The sequence below is a fragment of the Equus caballus genome, chromosome 1 (genome assembly GCF_041296265.1).
Source record: "Equus caballus isolate H_3958 breed thoroughbred chromosome 1, TB-T2T, whole genome shotgun sequence".
In the NCBI taxonomy this organism is placed as follows: Eukaryota; Metazoa; Chordata; class Mammalia; order Perissodactyla; family Equidae; genus Equus; species Equus caballus.
In genome coordinates this window covers 151,260,332-151,280,241 of record NC_091684.1, presented here as the reverse complement: position 1 = coordinate 151,280,241, position 19,910 = coordinate 151,260,332, and the positions used below count along the sequence as shown (strand labels likewise).

At 37.2% G+C, this 19,910-nt stretch overlaps 1 protein-coding gene across 5 annotated transcripts in view; it reads right to left on the bottom strand.

Moving 5' to 3' along the window:
* Positions 1–19,910, bottom strand: part of MYO5A (myosin VA) — a 187,589-nt gene that overhangs the window by 74,250 nt on the left and 93,429 nt on the right. For all 5 annotated transcript variants that reach the window (XM_070271278.1, XM_023617284.2, XM_070271283.1 and 2 more), the window contains exons 9-14: positions 17,506–17,612; positions 11,969–12,234; positions 11,391–11,472; positions 4,418–4,558; positions 2,573–2,698; positions 1,200–1,283 (exon numbers count right to left, since the gene is read on the bottom strand). In XM_070271278.1, the coding sequence (XP_070127379.1) occupies positions 1,200–1,283; positions 2,573–2,698; positions 4,418–4,558; positions 11,391–11,472; positions 11,969–12,234; positions 17,506–17,612 (806 nt within the window). The remainder of the gene's footprint in view (positions 1–1,199; positions 1,284–2,572; positions 2,699–4,417; positions 4,559–11,390; positions 11,473–11,968; positions 12,235–17,505; positions 17,613–19,910) is intronic.

Below are 19,910 nucleotides of genomic sequence, written 5' to 3'. Positions count from 1 at the left end.
CAGAAAACTTAAGTCAGAATAAAGACACAACTGATTATGGGTACCTGGAATGGGAACCTGTGAATGTTCTATTTAAGCTAAATTACTTAGGCAGAGTAGTCATACTAGAATTTCATGGTTTTCATCATTATTCATAAGTCAAAATGATTTATAATCCTTAAACGCATAATCCTCAGGGATTGGTATTAATGCCCAGTGGCTATGAAGATAAGCAAAAAATTGACTTTTCCTACAGATACGGGGAATCATTGTTTTATGAGGGTTAAAACTGTAATTTGGTTTTTACATGATCTTTCTATTATCAAAATAATTGAAAGTAAAAGTTTTTACTCCAAAAACAAGAGTTAAATGGTTCATATAATATTCCATTGAAGTTAAAAGGATTGTTTTAGAATAAACCAGAAAAACAAAAAGTGTCGGTCAGTAATCTAGAAGAATTCACATGAAAATTTTTAGCTTTTTACTGAATATTTGAATATTCACTTTGCTAAAATAAGTAACTGATTTCCTGGTTTGCTCCCTATAGGGTCAAAGTGAGCCGTGTTCCCATCCCCATCTTTTCATGATGAGAGTCAAAGAGTGGAGGTTGGGATCAACCTAAAAATCAATTTAGTATAGCCATTATAGCCCTTTGCAATCTGGAATATTCTTTTCCCTCTAGAAAGCAGTGCTTTGGGCCACATGTGAAACTGCACTCAGTGACCTAGAGATCAATCTCCATCTGGATGGAGTGCATAAGGCAGCGTCTCTAGCACATCCCTTCAAAATGACACAGCAAAAACCCCATTTTCTCTCATAGTCTCAGGCACATGAGAGTCTAGAACTGCTGTGAAGGCAATTATTTCACCTAAAACTGAAAGACAACACTACATAGTGGTTAAGAGCAGACTGAGCCAGACAGCCTGGGTTTTAATTTGGCTTGAAAACACACTAGCTATGAAGTCTCTGTGCCTCAGTTCCCTCATCTGTAAATAGGAGTAATGATAACATCACCTTAGTATAAGGATCAGGTGAGTTAACATTTCTAAGGCATTTAAAAAGGACCTGACACACAATAAGTGTTAAGTAGTTAATAAATTAAAAACTAACAGTAAGGCTGATTTTGTGAGAAAAATCATTATTATTGTTAAAAAGCTAATGCTTAAATAATTAACATTTTATTGAATATATCCTGACTGGAGAAAGCCTATCATGATTACCTTGCTTGATTTAAGAACTTTAATTTGTTCTTCAAAAACAGTGTCTTTATTCTTTTCCAGAAAGCCTTCACACTGGTATTCCACCTGAAAACACAAGGAAAAATCTCCTTAACTAATAAAACTTTTGAATAGATATTATCAGCAACAACAAAAATATTTCTTAGGTTCAGACTATATGACTGGCTCTCAGCAAAGTGGTATCATTAGTTTTAGTCTAAGAAACTAGTACCTTCTCGGTAAGAAGCACGTTAACTCTAGGGTAAAACTCTCCAAGTACTATGTTTCCTAGGGAACAGTGGTAGTGCTGATTAATTGCGGCCTAAAGGACCCTCCCAATTCCTGGGTAAGCAGACTCATAAGTTGATTCTCTTCTCCCATGCCAGCCAAAGAGAGCTCCTCCAAGGCTGACCCAAAGCATCTCCTTCTAACCTGGTTCGCCATCTGGCAGGAGTAAATCTCCTCTTGGGAGAGAAGAGATTGAAGCGGGAGGGAGGATCAGAAGGAATAAATGGCGTCTGACAGCGAGAAAGTTGAAGAGCTGACGATGGATGGAGGTGGAGGCTGGGTAAATACTGTACATTTGGTAAATGGAACTATTCAAGAATGGACTATTGCTGCCTCCAAAACAGCCATCCACCACTCAAGGGGCTTCCTATCTTGGACCAAGAAGCCCTTAGGTAGCCCTAAAGTCATTTCAAGCTTTCCAGCTGTGATTAAGGAGACTCAGAAAGCCCTCAGTTCCTGAAGGAGACTCTAGGAAGTTTACCCCAAAGCCTATCCCACAACTTTCTTGAAATGTCAATTTGTCTCCTGGCTCCTGATTTCCTGAGTAGACTACAGAACTTGTGAAGCAGCAAGTCTGCATGCATTGCTAGTGGGACCCGCAGAAGCAATCACAGAGGGTGATACAAGTCCACAGTCTCTATTCTGAAGCCCTTGGTGTCAGCTATGCTTTAGAACACAGAATTTTTCAGCAGAGCCTGAGGCAGCAATTTGCAATCAAATGCATTAACATTTCTACACTGAAATACGTAAATATCCAGCCTAACTGGGATAAATGAAGACTATAAGTAACCTCACGTTAGTTCAGGTCAGAGCTCACGTATAGTCACTAAACAAATCACGAAAAGACTTTCGGTTTTTGGAGTTTCTTGGATTTCAGAATTATAGATAGGGGATTGTAGACCCATATTTATTTCATAATATAATTCCATTTAGGTTAAAGGAAGAGAAAACCAACAAGCTAACACTTTCTGATAAGGCCTTAAAGAACATAAGCTTCAGCAAAGAAAACAATGTTAACTCTTGATTATTGATCTTTTTCCTCTTTGAACTTAAGTATTCAAAATGAAAAAAAGATAAAATTTTCTTACTTTGTCAGCAAAATGTTGGATGATGAAAGCTTTGTTTGATAGACGGGGCTTTTCAAAGAGTGCACATTTGTTCAAGTGCGTGTTGTACAACTTTTGGGCCCAAGTGTCATCTGTACCTTTAGGCATCTACATTCAGGGTTAAAAAGAAAGGAAGAAAACAAGGTGAATATTGTTCTGAGACTCTTCTGATGCATCAACCAAGAGACCACTTTTTGCTTCTCCTGACAAATTTTACATTCACTTTAGGAACTCATTCCTTCTACATTTCTCTCTTAGAGGCCCAAACCAGTTAGTAACAAAGAACAATGACAGACCTTCCCATGGGTGACTCAGTCCAATCTTTGGGCAACTCAATCTGCCTATACCAGGAGTCATCAAACAAATATTTGATTTGCTTTTAAAACAACAAAAGCCTCACGAATGAAGATGAAATATCATGACTATCATGTATTTTTTTTAAATTTGTTAAGTAAAGGTAACATTTGAACATAGTAAAATATTTATATAACTCAGAAAGGTATAAAAGGAAGAGTATTCTCCTTTTGCCGTTTCCAGCAACTTCTTTATCCTTCTGTCTTGAAAGGCAGGTACACAAATAGGATCATTCTGTAAACTCCTCTCATTTTTTTCTTCAGCATTCTTGTACTTATGGCTACTAGGTTGTTATTGATTTTTGTTATTATGAAAACTGCCACAATGACTTCTTATATATATATGCCTTGAATACTTTCGCAAGTATATTCATAGAGTGAATTCCCAGCAGTTCCACTGCTAGGTCAAAAGCTATGTGCATTTACAATTTTTTTTTCTGCTTTTTCTCCCCAAATCCCCCAAGTACATAGTCGCATATTTTAGTTGTAGGTCCTTCTACTTGTGGCATGTGGGATGCTGCTTCAGCATGGCCTGATGAGTGGTGCCATATCGATGCCCAGGATCCGAACCGGTGAAACCGTGGGCCACCAAAGCGGAGTGCACGAACTTAACCACTTGGCCACGGGGCTGGCTCCCTGCATTTACAATTTTGATAACTATTGTCAAATTTCCTCTAAAATACCTTGAACTAACTCATGCCCTTTATAAGAGTATATATGTAATAAATATTCATTTGGTATTGCCAAATTTAAACTCGCCTATCTGATAGGTAAAAAGCAGTATCCCATTTTTGTTTTGATTTGCATTTTATTTAATTTCAAGTGAAGCTGAGCATCTTTTCCTTATATGTATTTTTAATATTGTAGGAAATCTAGATGCTTAGGAGGATAACATATGGTAAACTGTAACTTATGGCATATAAACTAAAGAGAAATTAAGAGAAAGGACAGATTATTTGTCTAAGATCACTCAGTTAGCCGTAAAGCTGGGGATCTGATATTTTTCCAACATGCTGCATCTTCAAATATTAAAGCTAAAACTCCCTCCCTCCCACATATATCAGTAAAAAAGAATAATGAGTCAATTTTTAAATTATAAATATTTAGAAATATTATTCAAAATATCTTTTGTACAATGTCTTGCATTTCTTTAAATATATCGTACCAGTGAACAAAAAGTACCAAACATAAGCATATTGTTAACAAAAGTGGCTGAAATTATTAGTAGTTATATCTAATGCCAATTTTCCACATAACTTAGAATCAGCTGAAATGAGAAGGAAAATTCTAGTTTCAATTGTATTTAACACCCTTTGGGTCTAGTGACCCTTCAGAATGCGAGTTAGGGTGACCCCTACTTGTTGCCACAATGGCACCTCATTGTACACTAATGATTCTCTGCTTAAACTCACTTACCTTCTCACCTTGATATATCTATTTTGATAGACTAAGTACATCGGAAAAACATACTTACCTTGCATTCCTCATCCAACAAATCTAGAATGCCCAGTTTAGATTCTATAAGATTAATGCAAGGCTGATTATCATAAAAATCTATGAGTGTCCATGGAATTTGTTCCTTCATATATTCCTCTTGTTCTAATTTGAAGACATGCTGAAGTGAAAAAGAAAAACACTAGCACCACTGGATCATTATCATAATAATGTTAGTTAAGAAACAACCTCTATAAAAAACGCTCTAAGAGGATACTAGCATAATTTGAGATAGTCCATGGCTTCCAGCAACAACAATCTCATGGGAGAAATGTGATTTACATACAGGGAACAATTAAGAAAGCAAATAAAAACTGCAGACAGTAAAACTTCAGCTATCTAGAATTCTTGTAAACAAATAAATCTAGGTATGTAAATGTTTTAAATAGCAGACAGTAAAACCTCAGCTATCTAGGATTCTTGTAAACAAATACATCTAGGTATGTAAATGTTTTAAATAGCTGATAAATGTGGCAGTCTTTTTGATACGCATACATCCAAAACTGCACTGTACCCTTTTTGGCCTCTTAAATTCTTGCACAGTGCTGCTAACACCATGGGCACAGAAATGCCTTAGCTAGCCTTGAACAACTATGCAGAGCAGATGCCCTCCTCACTACTGAACCATGCTTACAGCAATGCCTACAGCATAACAAAGTAATTCTCTTAAGGGACTGTGGTGTTGAAGTTCAGGTGCCTCAGAATTAGACAACAGTGTCTTTTGTGTTTGCCTTGATCATTCTCCACAGTCAGGGCATCTATGGTTTACTTTTCTGGATTCTACATCCAGTTCTGCGAGCAGCTGTAACCAGTACCAATCCATTGCTATTTCTGCTAAATGCTTCAGCCACTGTCCTCAACATGCTTCTAATCACCATTCACTCATTTAAGCAAAAATATGTATTGACTGTCTACTATGTGGCAGTCACTGCACACCATTAACAAAACAGACATGGGCTCTGCTCTCCTGGAGTTTGGAGACTATTGGGAGCAACAGACAGAAATAAAATAATCACAAAGAATATAATTACAAACTGTAATAATGTTACAGAGGAAAATAATGCGAGCTATGAGAGCACGAGTCCTCATCTAGTTTGTACACAGGGTGGTGAGGGATGGCTCCCCAGAGGAAGGGCTGCATGATCTGAGCTCTGCAGATGAATGGTAGTTAAGTTAGTCCAGGTGGGAAGGGCAATCCAACCACCGCTGCAGCTCCTGCTTCAGGCCGCCCAGCCAACGCAGCTACCCACAACTTCTAGTCTCTATGGATGCTGTCGACCTCTACTCATTTGTTGCTGGGGGTTTCTGCTTTCCTTTACTTGTCTCTTTTGTCTCCCTTGGTTCTCTGACACATCTTGCTACTGTTCTGGGAAGATTAGCCCTCTGTGGCTAAGACCAAACAACACATTTTCTAAGACCCAAAACCCCATGAAACTTAGGTGTCACCAAGATTTCTGATATACACTCTTCTCACGCACCTGGAACTTTCCCGCTTTATTCTATACTTATTAAAATGCCACTCTTGGCTCATTTGCAGCATTTACAGTCTAACTAGCTGCAATAAGCTTTAGTTAAAAAAATGGTTATGGTATGAATACTGATGTCATGCTAATCAGAAAGCAAATTTTTTCTGTTCTTTTGATCAATGACAAGGCAAATAGGGCACCATGTGTAAGCAAGATGTTCTAACTGCTGGTACCAATATTTTCCAAAACAATGAGCTCTGTCTTTTTTTAATTCATTAATGTACATACAGTCTCCACATTGACCACAGAAACACTGCTCCAGACTTTAAATAGAGCTTGTTTCTCACACGCATCTCTATGTCTAGTTTAGAAAAATCCATGAGACCTCAAAAATTTTGGATGCTCAATTGTCAAAAAGACAATGTGGGCATGAGGTTCAATATGGCAAGAGATCCTTGGTCTATACGGTAATGCCTCCAAGCACCAAACATGCCAATCACCATGATTCCCCTGCCCACTGCCCCACTCACAGCCCCTGCTGAGGGAGGGGCCCAAAGAAGCCAAGTTCTTTACTGTGAGGCTCCACATTCCTAGTCACAACTAGTCAATTGCCAGAGATCTCTGATGAAAACATGAACTGGGTTAATCAAATTCTCTTTCTCAAGTATAGGAATTGGGGAAACAGGCAACTAACAGTGGAAGCTGAAGCTGAAAGAAGTCAAGATGAATGGGAGCTAAGCAAGTTAAGAGGATGGAGGAGTATTCCAACCACTGCTGAGTCCACAGGAAGTTTGAAGTGAGGAAGCAGAAACCTTCAGAAAATACATACAGAATAGAAGGAAAGAATACACCATGTGATAGTAAGACGGAGTGCAGCAGTTGTGCAGAAAGAAGCTAACATGCAGTATGGGGGGCGTGTGTGTGTAGGAGAGACAGACGGACAGACAGACAGACAGAGAAGGAGAAACAGATGAGTAGAGACAGAAAGAGAAACAAGAGAGTCAGAAACACACATGCAGACGCATGAGGCCCTTGAGAAATAGACAAACTAGCCACTCGCTAAGGAATGCATTGGTTCCTTATATTTCCAGTCACCTTGTGCCAAAATATGCTAGGAAAGAGCAGAAGGCTGCGGCACTGATTAAAGTGCTAAGACACTCAGAAAAATTCTTGAAAAGTTAATGCTCAGTTTAGTCTCTGATGGTTTTTATTAATGTTCCTTATGTAGAGATGAAAAATATACCAATCACATTCTCCTGGAAACAGTCATAAGCCTAAGGTTATAAGACGACCTCTACAATATTTCACTGTGTTAAGTTGCTTAATTTGCTAAATATAGATGATCCAAGTTTTTATCAAAGTATATGCAATATTTAAAAGAAAATCAATCAGTCTAAAAGTTTTATGATGACAAGCAACAATGCCTTGTCTCATCCCTCCCCAATCCCAGCCTCACTCCCTGGAGGCACCATTTTAACTCCCTTAACCATTTCTTCTAGTATTTACCTCTAAAGAAGATGCTTATCAGCTATTTTTTGATTTACTCATTTGAAACATTATCTATTGATTTCTTGATAAGATAGATGAGGCTAAATTCACATACACCATGTCTCCACTGCTCCTCCCCTGTCCTCCCAATATTACTATTTTTATATGTTCTTTTGGTTTTTATTAATTTTGTAACTTAAGATAATCTCTTTAAACTTCTATTTTTTGTTTATCAACTATAGACTATACCACTTGACCCCTCTCATTATAAGATGAGGATATTAAGGGCTCTTTTCCTGTCCTTCAGCTGTCTTCTCCTCCATCTTCCAATTCCTTATCAGTGACTCATTTTTAATATTCTCTTTCATCGATACTAATAACCACCCCAATCCTGCAGTTAGAACTGTGACTAGCATGTGGTGAGCACTTTACATATCCCAATTCATTTAATCCATACAACAATATGCAGTAAGTACTATTATTATCCCCATCATACAGATGAGGAGACGAAGGCCCAGGAAGGTCAATTAATGTGCCCAAGGCCCCCTGGATGATCAATGTAGAGTGGGATTCCAACCCAACCAGTTCACCTTGGGGGTCTGTGCTCTTCGCTATTACAGTCTGCTGCCTCTCATTAGGCACCTTCAAATCCCCCAACACCATGATAATGCTCTAAGATATTCGATATTACTACTTCACAAGAGCCACTCTCAAAATATTCACATTGCCATTGTCTCGGTGAATGTCTCAGACTGTTGAAAAGAGAATATATAAAATAGAATATGTATTTTCTAGATATAAAATCATGTTGTCTGCAAAGAGTGATAGTTTCACTTCTTCTTTTCCAATGTAGATCCCTTTTACTTCTTTTTCTTGCCTGATTGCTCTGGCTAGGACTTCCAATACTATGTTAAATAAGAGTGGTGACAGTGGGCATCCTTGTCTGGTTCCTGTTCTTAGAGGGATAGCTTTCAGTTGTTCTCCATTGAGAATGATATTTGCTGTGGGTTTGTCATATATGGCCTTTATTATGTTGAGGTATTTTCCTTCTATACCCATTTTATTTAGAGTTTTTATCATAAATGGATGCTGTATCTTGTCAAATGCTTTCTCTGCATCTATTGAGATGATTATGTGATTTTTATTCTCCATTTTGTTAACGTGGTGTATCACGTTGATAGATTTGCGGATGTTGAACCATCTCTGATCCCCAGAATGAAACCCACTTGATCATGATGTATGATCTTTTTAATGTATTGTTGTATTTGATTTGCTAGAATTTTGTTGAGGATTTTTACATCGATGTTCATCAGTGATATTGGCCTGTAATTTTCTTTTTTTGTGTTGTCCTTGTTTGGTTTTGGTATCAGGATAATGTTTGCTTCGTAGAAGGAGTTAGGAAGCCTCCCCTCCTCTTCAATTTTTTGGAAGAGTTTGAGAAGGATAGGTATTAAGTCTTCTTTGAATGTTTGGTAGAATTCACCAGGGAAGCCATCTGGTCCTGGACCTTTATTTTTTGGAGGTTTTTAATTGCTGTTTTGATCTCATTACTGGTGATCGGTCTATTCAAATTTTCTATATCTTCTTGGTCCAGTTTTGGAAGGGTGTATGTTTCTAAGAATTTATCCATTTCTTCTAGATTATCCAATTTGTTGGCATATAGCTTTTCATAGTATTCTCTTATTATCTTTTGTATTTCTGAGGTGTCTGTTGTAATTTCTCCTCTTTCATTTATGATTTTATTTATTTGAGCCTTCTCAAGAATACAATCCCATTTACAATTGCAACAAAAAGAATAAAATACCTAGGAATAAACTTAACCAAAGAGGTGAAAGATCTGTACACTGAAAACTATAAAACATTGTTGAAAGAAATCGAAGAAGACACAAAGAAATGGAAAGATATTCCATGCTCTTGGATTGGAAGAATTAACATTGTTAAAATGTCCATACTTCCTAAAGCAATCTATAGATTCAACGCAATCCCTATCAAAGTTCCAACAACATTTTTTACAGAAATAGAACAAAGAATCCTAAAATTTATATGAAACAACAAAAGACCCCGAATAGCCAACGGATTCCTGAGAAAAAAGAACAAAGCTGGAGGTATCACAGTCCCTGATTTCAAAATATACTACAAAGGCACAGTAACCAAAACAGCATGGTACAAAAACAGACACACAGATCAATGGAACAGAATCGAGAGCCCAGAAGTAAACCCACACGTTTATGGACAGCTAATATTCGACAAGGGAGCCAAGAGCATACAATGGAGAAAGGAGAGTCTCTTCAATAAACGGTGTTGGGAAAACTGGACAGCCACATGCAAAAGAATGAAAGTAGACCATTCCCTTACACCATGCACAAAAATCAACGCAAAATGGATTAAAGACTTGAATGTAAGATCCAAAACCATGAGACTTCTGGACGAAAACATAGGCAGTACGCTCTATGACATTGGTCTGAGCAGCATATTTTCAAGTCCCATGTCTCACCGGGCAAGGGAAACAAACGAAAAAATGAACAAATGGGACTACGTCAAACTAAAAAGCTTCTGCACAGCAAAGGAAACCATCAACAAAACGAAAAGACAACCTAACAATTGGGAGAAGATACTTGCAAACCACATATCAGATAAGGGGTTAATATCCAAAATATACAAAGAACTCATACAGCTCAACAACAAAAACACCAACAATCCAATTAGAAAATGGGCAAAAGATCTGAACAGAGATTTCTCCAAAGAAGATGTACAGATGGCCAACAGGCATATGAAAAGATGCTCAACATCATTAGCTATCAGGGAAATGCAAATGAAAACTACAATGAGGTACCACCTCACTCCAGTCAGAATGGCTATAATTAACAAGACAGGAAACAACAAGTGTTGGAGAGGGTGTGGAGAGAAGGGAACCCTTGTTCACTGCTGGTGGCAGTGCAAACTGGTGCAGCCACTATGGAAAGCAGTTTGGAGTACCCTCAGAAAATTAAGGACAGATCTACCATATGATCCAGCTATTTCACTGCTGGGTATTTATCCAAAGAACTTGAAAACACAAAGGCATAAAGATACTTGCACCCCTATGTTCACTGCGGCATTATACACAATAGCCAAGACGTGGAAGCAACCTAGGTGCCCATCAAAGGACGAATGGATAAAGAAGATGTGGTATTTATACACAATGGACTACTACTCAGCCATAAGAAATGACGAAATCCGGCCATTTGTGACAACATGGATGGACCTTGAGGGTATTATGCTGAGTGAAATAAGTCAGAGGGAGAAAGTCAAATACCATATGATCTCACTCATAAGTAGAAGATAAAAACGACAAAAAAAAACACATAGCATTGGAGATTGGACTGGTGGTTACCATTGGGGAAGGGGGGAGGGGGAGGGCAAAAGGGGTGATTAGGGTCACATGTGAGGGGATGCACTATAATTAGTGTTCGGGTGGTGAACATGATGTAATGCATACAGAATTCGAAATATGATGTACATCTGAAAAAAATAAAAATTAAAAAAATAAAAATAAATAAAATAGAATCTGTAAAATTTATGTAGAAAAGAGAATATGTTCTGATTTTTCGTTCTGATATCTTGCTAATACAGCAAGTAAGAGTTAAGATAGTCATAACTTCACATATAATTAGCCTCAGGAACAAGAAACTGAAGGACATCTCTGGGCTCAAAGCTTCATACTCCCTATGTTACTACCTAACACACTACCTGCTTCCCTCACTCACTTTATTTGGACCAAATTTTCACTTATTATCAGACAGCAATCCAAGGATGACCTTGAATCCTATCTGGACCACAAACATTTTTCTAATGTTGTATCATTTATTAATCATACGTTCCTCATCAGTTTACCTGTTCTAAACCCCAGAAAATAACTGTAATTCACAACTTCACTTCAGGAACCACATTTTAAACATAGACTAGAAATTCAAGAGAATAATTTAGAGCAGAATATTATTCAAGGAAGAAAATTCTTACCATATTGAATTGTTGCTGCAGTTTTTCATTTGCATAATTTATGCAAAACTGTTCAAAACTATTTATCTCAAATGTTTCAAATCTGTAAGACCAAAAATAATATGGGAAGGGGAGAAAAAAGAACAAAAAACTTCTTAGAAGAGAGATTTTTTTTAAAGGTTCCAGAGTCAGAGGTGTTCAATAGTATGAGTTTTTGAGGGCTAATTCATCCCCAAGTAGGGAACAATCAGAATTATGACAAAGCCATTGCTCTTGTCAATTCACAGATTCACAGTGTCTACACACACATAGAAGGGAATTGGAATAGTCTCTGCTATCTCATAGCTCCTTTGAAAAATTGAACCAGATAATGAAATATTAGGCATCAAAGAAGCACAAATGTACAGTTAGGGTCTTAACAGCTAAAGAAGGGTACCCAGAGAAGGGAAACTAGCAAATGAAATTAGATTTTTAGAAATTCTCCTCTAATCTCCCTTCTCCTCACCAGTAAGAGATAGAATCAAATACCCACTTAGAGTTACAACATAATCTCTGGGAAGAAATGTTCTTTGGCAGACCACTACACCAAATATACGTACCCATAAATGTCCAGCACGCCAATAAAAGAGTGCTGTTTGACAGCAGAATGGAGAGCTTGATTGACATGATCTACAATCCAGCTAAAGAGCTTGGCATAGATGTGCTTGGCCAAAGCATCACGGGCATTTGTGGCCTGCAGCTTGGAGATGGGCTTGATGTATGTCTCTGTGGCAGTAGCCAGCTTCCGATGGCAGAGCCAGTGACACATCTCCTCATAGTCCACACCCATGAGGTCACAGAAGATGCTGAGAGGTTCATGCTTGGGCTGCCAGAAGAGAATGGGTTATTTCCTATGATCAGATCAATCAAATAAGAATTTACCGAAAAATACTAAGAAAGAGGTAACAAACAAAACCCACCAATTTCTTTGTTATAACAAACACCAAGATCACTTGAAGCTGATCAATGACTATAACCACAATCTTCTATCAAACCAGCATCAAGGCAGCATTTTGCAATCTCTTCTAGGGCTCACTTCAAAAATTACCTCTTCCTTTGTCTCTTCATAGTATTTGTTTATATCTCTCTTTTGGCACATTCATTTAGTTAGTTAATCAGAAAATCAGTCATCTTGTCAACAAATATTTACTGAGTGCCTGTTATATGGTAGTAAACAAAAATAGACATGGTCCCTGTCCTCCAAGAACTTACACTCACTAGGGGAAATGGATATTAATCAAATGACTGTCCCTTAAAATGTAAAATTACTCCAAAGGAGAAGGACACTACACTAAGATTCCCCGTAAGAGGAGTGTGCCCTATTCAGGGAGGCGGGAGACAGGTGCCTTGAGAAACGGAGCTGAGATCTGAAGGATGAGAAGGTGTCATCTCAGTGAAAGGGAGAGGAAAGGGTCTTCCAAGCTGAAGGAACAGATAGTATAAAAGTCCTGCAGTGGGAGGGAAACCAGCAACATGAGGCACTGAAGCTGAGTGAGAGAGAAAAGGGATGAGATGGAGCCAGAGACAGGTCTTTATCCTGAGAGCAACGGGAGGTCACTGAAGGGTTTTCAACAGATAACTCGACAGTTATTTGTGTGACTTCTTAGATTAGAATCTCTTTAACGACTTATGTATCTCTGCCTCCCCTACAACATCTTCCCTAGGTCTTGCATGAGTAGGCATTCAATAAACACTTGTTTAATTTAATCTATGTTAGTGTATTATATTTTCCAGAATCTTCACTCACATGTTTCAACTGAATCTGATAACATTCCTGGAGAATAGGCAGGGTGAACATTATCATCTCTAACTGACAAATGAGAAAATAAGATCCAAGAGAATAGCTTGTCAAAAATCACATGACCAGTTTATGTCAGAATTGTCATTAGAAGCTGAGTCTCCTGACACTCTCATCCTCTGACCCTTCCCACTCACGTAGTCCCTTCTTTCTTTCATCTCCCCTCCTCCCAAGTAATCACCTCAGATACAAAGTGGCACCATTAGCAACAGCATGGTTCAATTCCCTTAAATAAGCAGCTTATTTCATTCATATATACACAAAGGGGACCAGTACCCTCTAAACATATTCTATTTGAATGGTGTTACCACATTGTTCTATGAGATCAAGGTTGTTAACTGTTTTGCTCAAATTTTCTATAACTTTATTAATTTTTGGACTTCGTCACCTACCAATAATTGAGAGAAGTCAATAATCTCTCACTGATAGATTTGTCTCTTTCTTCTTGTTGTTTCTGTTGATTTTTGCTTTATATATTTTGAGGCTACATCAATAAGTACATTCAGCTTTAGAACTATTACATCTTCCTGGTGAATAAAATCTCTCTCACTAACTAGTGACTTTATTTATCTCTAGTACTGCTTTTGGCCTCAAAGTCTATTTCGTCTGGTATCAATATAGCTCTGCCAGTTTTTTTCTGGCTATTGTGGTGTGTCTTTTCTAAACCTTTTATTTTCAAACTTTCTATACCTTAATGTTTTAGGAATGCTTCTTTCAAAAGTATATACCTGAATTCTTAAACCAGTCTAATGACCCACTCTAACTGAAAAGTTAGTCCATTTGTAACATTTATTTCTCTTATGTTGTGCCTTTTTTTGTCCCACTTTTTCTAAATTTTCCTCTCCCTTTCTTCTATATTTAGATTATTTTTTTTCAGTCCATTTTCCTCTCTATTAGTTTGAAAGGCTTACTTTCTGCTTCTATTTTTATAATAGAAGCATTAACTTGCATTAGTTAATTTAATGTAATTAACTAACTTCAAACACCCCATTCTCAGCCTATAACCTTTGTTATCCAGAACTTCTATCTTTTGGGGGGAGGAGGTGGGTCTGGTGATTCACTTCATTTTTTTAAACTTTTTATGTTGAACTAATTTTAGACTAATAGAAAAGTTGCAAGAATAGTACAAAGAATTCCCTTCACCCAGATTCTCTAAATATTAACATTTTACCATATTTGCTTATTTCTTTCTCTCTCACTCACACCCATATAAATACACATTATTTTTTCAGGACCTTTTGCGAATAACTAGTAAACATGATGCCTGTAGTCCTAAATATTCCAGTGTGTATTTCCTAAAAACCAAAGACATTATCTTACATAACTATGGTATAACGAACAAAATCAGAAAATTAGTAATGATACACAACCCTATAATCTAACCTGCAGATCTAATTCAGTTTTTGCTGATTGACCTAATCATGTCCCTGTGGAAAATAAAACAAAACAAAAAAAGAGAATCCTATGGTCCAGGATCCAACCTAGGTTCATGCATTGAATTTAGTTATCACGTTTCATTAGTCTCCTTTAATCTGAACAGTTCTTCACTCTTTTTGTCTTTTGCAACCTTGACATTTTTGAAGAGCATGTCCCTCCATTTGGGTCTGTGTGATGTTGCCGCATGATCAGATTTGGGTCATGCCTTTCGGGCAGAAATACCAGAGAAGGGAAGTGCCACTCTCCTGGGTGCGCCATATCAGAGTTATGTGATGCTGATTGGTCCCATTACTGGTCAGGTCAATTGTGGTCCCTTGGTTAAGGGAATGTCTGCCAGGTTTCTCCACTGTAAAGATAATTATCTTTCCCTTCCTAACTAATAAGTATTTTGTGGGGAGTTCTATCTTCTCCAGCCCCCTACACTATTCATTGTTATTATTGTTTTAATTAATCAAGTTTTATCTACATTTGCCCATACTTTACTAGTTTACTGATTCATCATTTCTTCTCACATTTTAGATCTTTTACTTTGGATCACTTTCCTTCTGCCTAAACTATGTCTTTTAATATTTCCTGTACTGAGGGTCCATTGGTGACAAATTCTCACAAGTTTCTATTTGTCTGAAAACACTTCTATTTTTCCCTTATTCTAGAAAGACATTTTTACTGGATATACAATTCTAAGATATAATTATTTACTCTAGTACACTGAAGATAGTAGTCTACTGTTTTCTGGCTCCTTCTGTTGCAGCTGGGAAGTGAGCTATCAGTTTATTGCTATTCTTCAAGAGTAATGTCTTATCTCTCCACCTGTTGTAAGATTTTTCTCTCTGCCTTTGGTATCATTACAGTCTGCCTATGGGTGGATTATTTTTATTTTGAGATTTTTTGGACTTTCCAAATCTGCGGTTTAGTGTCATTTTCACAAGTTCTGAAATTTGTTAGTAATTATCTCTTCAAACATTATGTCTGTTTCGTTACCTTTTATCTCTCCTTTAGGAATTCTTATTAGATTAAAATGAGATTTTACTACTGTATCCTTCATCTCCCTTAACTGTTGTTTTAAATGCTCCATCTCTGGGTCCTATCTTGCAATCTGGATAATTTGCTCACCTCTGTCTTCTAGCTCATTGGTTCTCTCCACAATTGTGTCAAATCTGCTTTAGTTTCTTTCAGCATTTTTAGTAGTTCAACTCTGGTATCTGTTATTTCACCTAGCTCCATCTATTTTGTTTCATTGTGGGATTTGTGATTTTTGACTGTGAGCCAGGATGTCTTGTAACTTTTCTCATTGGAGTCTATCCAGGCCTAGACTGAAGGTGGATGCTCCAAAGCAGATTTGCATTTGCTTCTGTTGGGCATCTAGGGCACTACCGATCTAGGACCAATTTAAGCTAAGTTTCTGTAGGTAGCTTTCTGGGACCATCTAGGAATTACGAAATCAGGCCGGGAGTTTGTGTAAGACTCAGTTCATTGTTATAAATTTTTAGGGAACTATTTTTTCCTCCTCTACTTAGCACCAAGCCTTGAGCCAGATTAACTTTGTTCTTCACTCTTGGAGTGGACAGTGGGCAAGTTTATTATTAGTTCCCCATTTAGGGTCTCAGCTTTAGGCAGGGCTTCCCCTATATGTTCCCCTGTTTATATGAGTCCTAGGCTTTGTCTTCTGCACCCCACTTGGCTATGAAAACCAAAGCTCAAGGTCGCTGGGTTCAGCAAATACCCTCAAGGTGAGTCCTAGCAACAGGGTTCTGCTTCGTTCTCTGAGTTCCTGTTTTCACTTAGTTTTTGGCCTCTGAATTCTCATGTATTTATCAAAAACATATTTTTAAGCATATTTGTCCAGGATGACGGTCAATCAGAGCACCTACTCCTAAACTGCTAGAAAAGAAAGTACTTTTCATTTTATAGATGAGGAAACTGAGGTTCAGAGAAGCTAAGCAACTCACTCAAAAACAGAGTGAGTAATAGTAAAGTTGGGGTTGAACCCAGGCAGAGACACTGGAAACATATATTTCAAAACTCAAGTCTAATTTACCCAAATTTATGTCACACAAATTAATCTACATGTAGATTTGCTAATACAACTTGAGTGTCTGAAGAGCGAAACATAAATCTCAAAATTGTTTCCAATTACAATTCTTGAGGAAGCAGGATGGGAAAAAATAATTATATTAAAACTTCCTCCATCTTAATAAAGTTAAAAAATATCTAATAAATATATATGTATATATATGTGTGTGTGTGTGATCAGCAAATACTGCAAATCACAAATGCTCAATGCTCAACGAGGACAATCTGGGACTGTCAGGTTTTGTTATAGTTCAAATGTTTCCACACATGAAATTGAGTTTTAATTCCCAGTGTGTAGTTATCAGTAAGTGTGGAAGATTATGTAAATCACAGTGAAAACACCATATCCCCCCCAGACATCTAGTTCCTCTTCCCAGGAGTAACCACTGCTAACAGTTTCTTGAATAATTTTTAAACCATATTACATCTCCACAGCAGAAGAAACAAATATCAATTCTTGGTATTTGTGCCATGGGCCAAAGGAACTCTTCCCTCTAGACTCACCCATCCAACTTTCACATCTAATATTTCCCTCCTGTTATACAGATCAGACAAGCACCAAGTTCTCTCCTGTCCCCTCCATACACACACACACAATCACTGTGCACCAGGAATTAGAATTCATATTTCTTTATTTTCAGTTCAAGAGTGTACTTTGGATAATAGATGTCTCTGATAATTATCTCTCTGATAATGTTGATAGAGAGACTTCAAACATATTGCTTTCATAAAGAACCAACAAAACTAAACACAATCAACTGCTATCACACTAAGCTTTTCTAAACTTACAGGTATTGTGCAGCTGTCTGAATCTCGAGACGTAAATCCAACATTGCCTAAGTGAAGGATTCCAGCAAGTATTCGGAAAATTCCCATCTGGTAAGATTCACTAATTCCTGAAACAACAGAGTAAATGAACAAGTGATTGATTTCAAAATAAGAGCTAAACATTATGGCAATTTTAAGCCTATTTTTAACTCCTGAATAGTGCAATATGCTGCACACATTACAATGTGTCGTAATTAACAACACTTTCATCTTTGTTGACATTAACACATAATGCAGTTTAGTGTCCTTGTTGAGAGCATGAGCTGTGGAGTAAGACAGACCTGGGCTCAAGGCCTGGCTCTGCTCCTGACTTGCCATCTCATGTGGGCAGGTAACTTCACTTGTACATGCTTCCATTTTCTCATTTGAGATATGCGAATAATAGTGACTATCTCAAAGGGTGTTTGTGAGCATCAAATGAGAAAATGCACTTAGTATACTTAAAACACCATGTGACACATGGTAAGTGCTAAATAAATTATCATCATCATTATCACACACTGGATTTAAGTATTTTAGTAATATTATTACCTTTTCTATTTTTCTCTACTCCAAATGCAAGTTGCAGCCCAATACGGCTGTTTTAAGTCAGATTATCTAATTACTTCTTCAACTACAGACCAAGTACAAGTCAAAGAGACCCCAAGATTACAAGTGTTCAGGCTAGTGTTGTACCCCTGCGTGACAAGTGAGTGTCCAAATGCAGCATTAGAGCAGGCCCTGAAGAATAAGACAGGATGAGAAAGCTGAGAGAACTTAGCTTTTTATCACATCTGGCTTCATTTTTCAATAAGGAAAGACTTTCCAGAATATTAGATATAATTGTTTGCAAGTAAAAATAGTAAAATTATTTCAAAATATGTTGTAGGGGAGGAAGAAACTTTCCTCTACCCTTCTAGGTCCTTCTGGCTGGTCTAAGAATTAAATTGACCAGACAGAAAAACAGGAGAAGATCAAACAAAGTTTAATAACATGTATACACAGGAGAAACCCAGGAAAACTGAGTAACCTGCTAAAATGGCCAAAGCATCCACGTTAAATATCACCTTCAGCTAAAGACAAAACAGGATGTTGGGGGTAGCAGTTTGGGACTTCAAAGGTGAGGAAGGCCATTCACATGGAGATAGAAAAGCAATGTTCAGTAAACAAATGTTTGCAACACCCTGCAAAGACAGTGGGACATCGGGAGGACTTTGATCAAATGGGCCTTGCTAGATTCCTCCCTGTCTACCATACCTAGTTCATATTATACTATAGTTATCTATGGTATTAGCTCCTTCCTGGATCAGGCCTTTTAAAATTCTTTTAGGCAGTTAGAAGGAAGATCAAAGTTTCTTCCTGACTCTAGTTCTTAAAAATAATCAAGCCAAAGAAACACAGTTTGGGGTAGCAAATTCTGCTTCCTACAATATAATCATATACAGGGTAATTGAGAGTTGATCTTATGATGAATGCTTTTGCCATCTTTGCATTACGTATTTTTCAAATTTGTAATTTTCTATTAACAAACAGATTTAGCCCTAGAAGTAAAGCAACGTTTTCAAACTTTAACATGCATATAAACCACTAATGGATCTTGTTAAAATGCAGATTTTGATTCACTAGGTCTGAGATCCTACATTTTTGCAAGCTCCACAGTGGTCCTGGATCATACTCTGATCAGCAATGCTTTTAAACTAAATTAACTCACCTCAGGGTACTCCTCAAAATACCAACATATGATTTTACAGTTACCCATATTCTGAGGTTTTCAAATAAATAATTCACCACTAAAAGTTGTATACCACTGTTCTAAAAGTTAATTTATTTAGATATAGACCCAATATTTTTTAAATCCTAAAAACAAGACAGTGACATCAGAGCCATTTCAAAAACAGAATAAACTACACGTAATACATTGTTTTGTCACCAAGCTAGTTCACCCACATTTCCCAGACACAAAAAGACTCCCCAAAGAACCCTACAAAATGTGAGTTTATACAGGAAGTCATTTCATTTAGCTCTAAGTTTCAAATTCTGTAAAAATTTAAGCAAACAGTTAGTTCTACTTCCTCTGATACCCTGAATGTGTTTTAAATAGCTTTATTGAGGGATAATTTGCATACCATAAAATTCACCTATTTTAAGTCTACAATTCAATGATTTTTAGTAAATTTACAAAGTTGTGCAACCATTACCACAATATAATTTTAGAATAGTTCCCATCACTGCAAAAAGAAACCTCATGCCCATTTGCTATCCAAATGTGTTTCATAAGGATTGTTAAATCTCCCAACGATACTCACCACTTAACACAAAGCTCAGCCAATATTCCAAACAAACTTCGCTTGAGTCACAAGGCTATTGCTCATCTGTCATGGTATAAA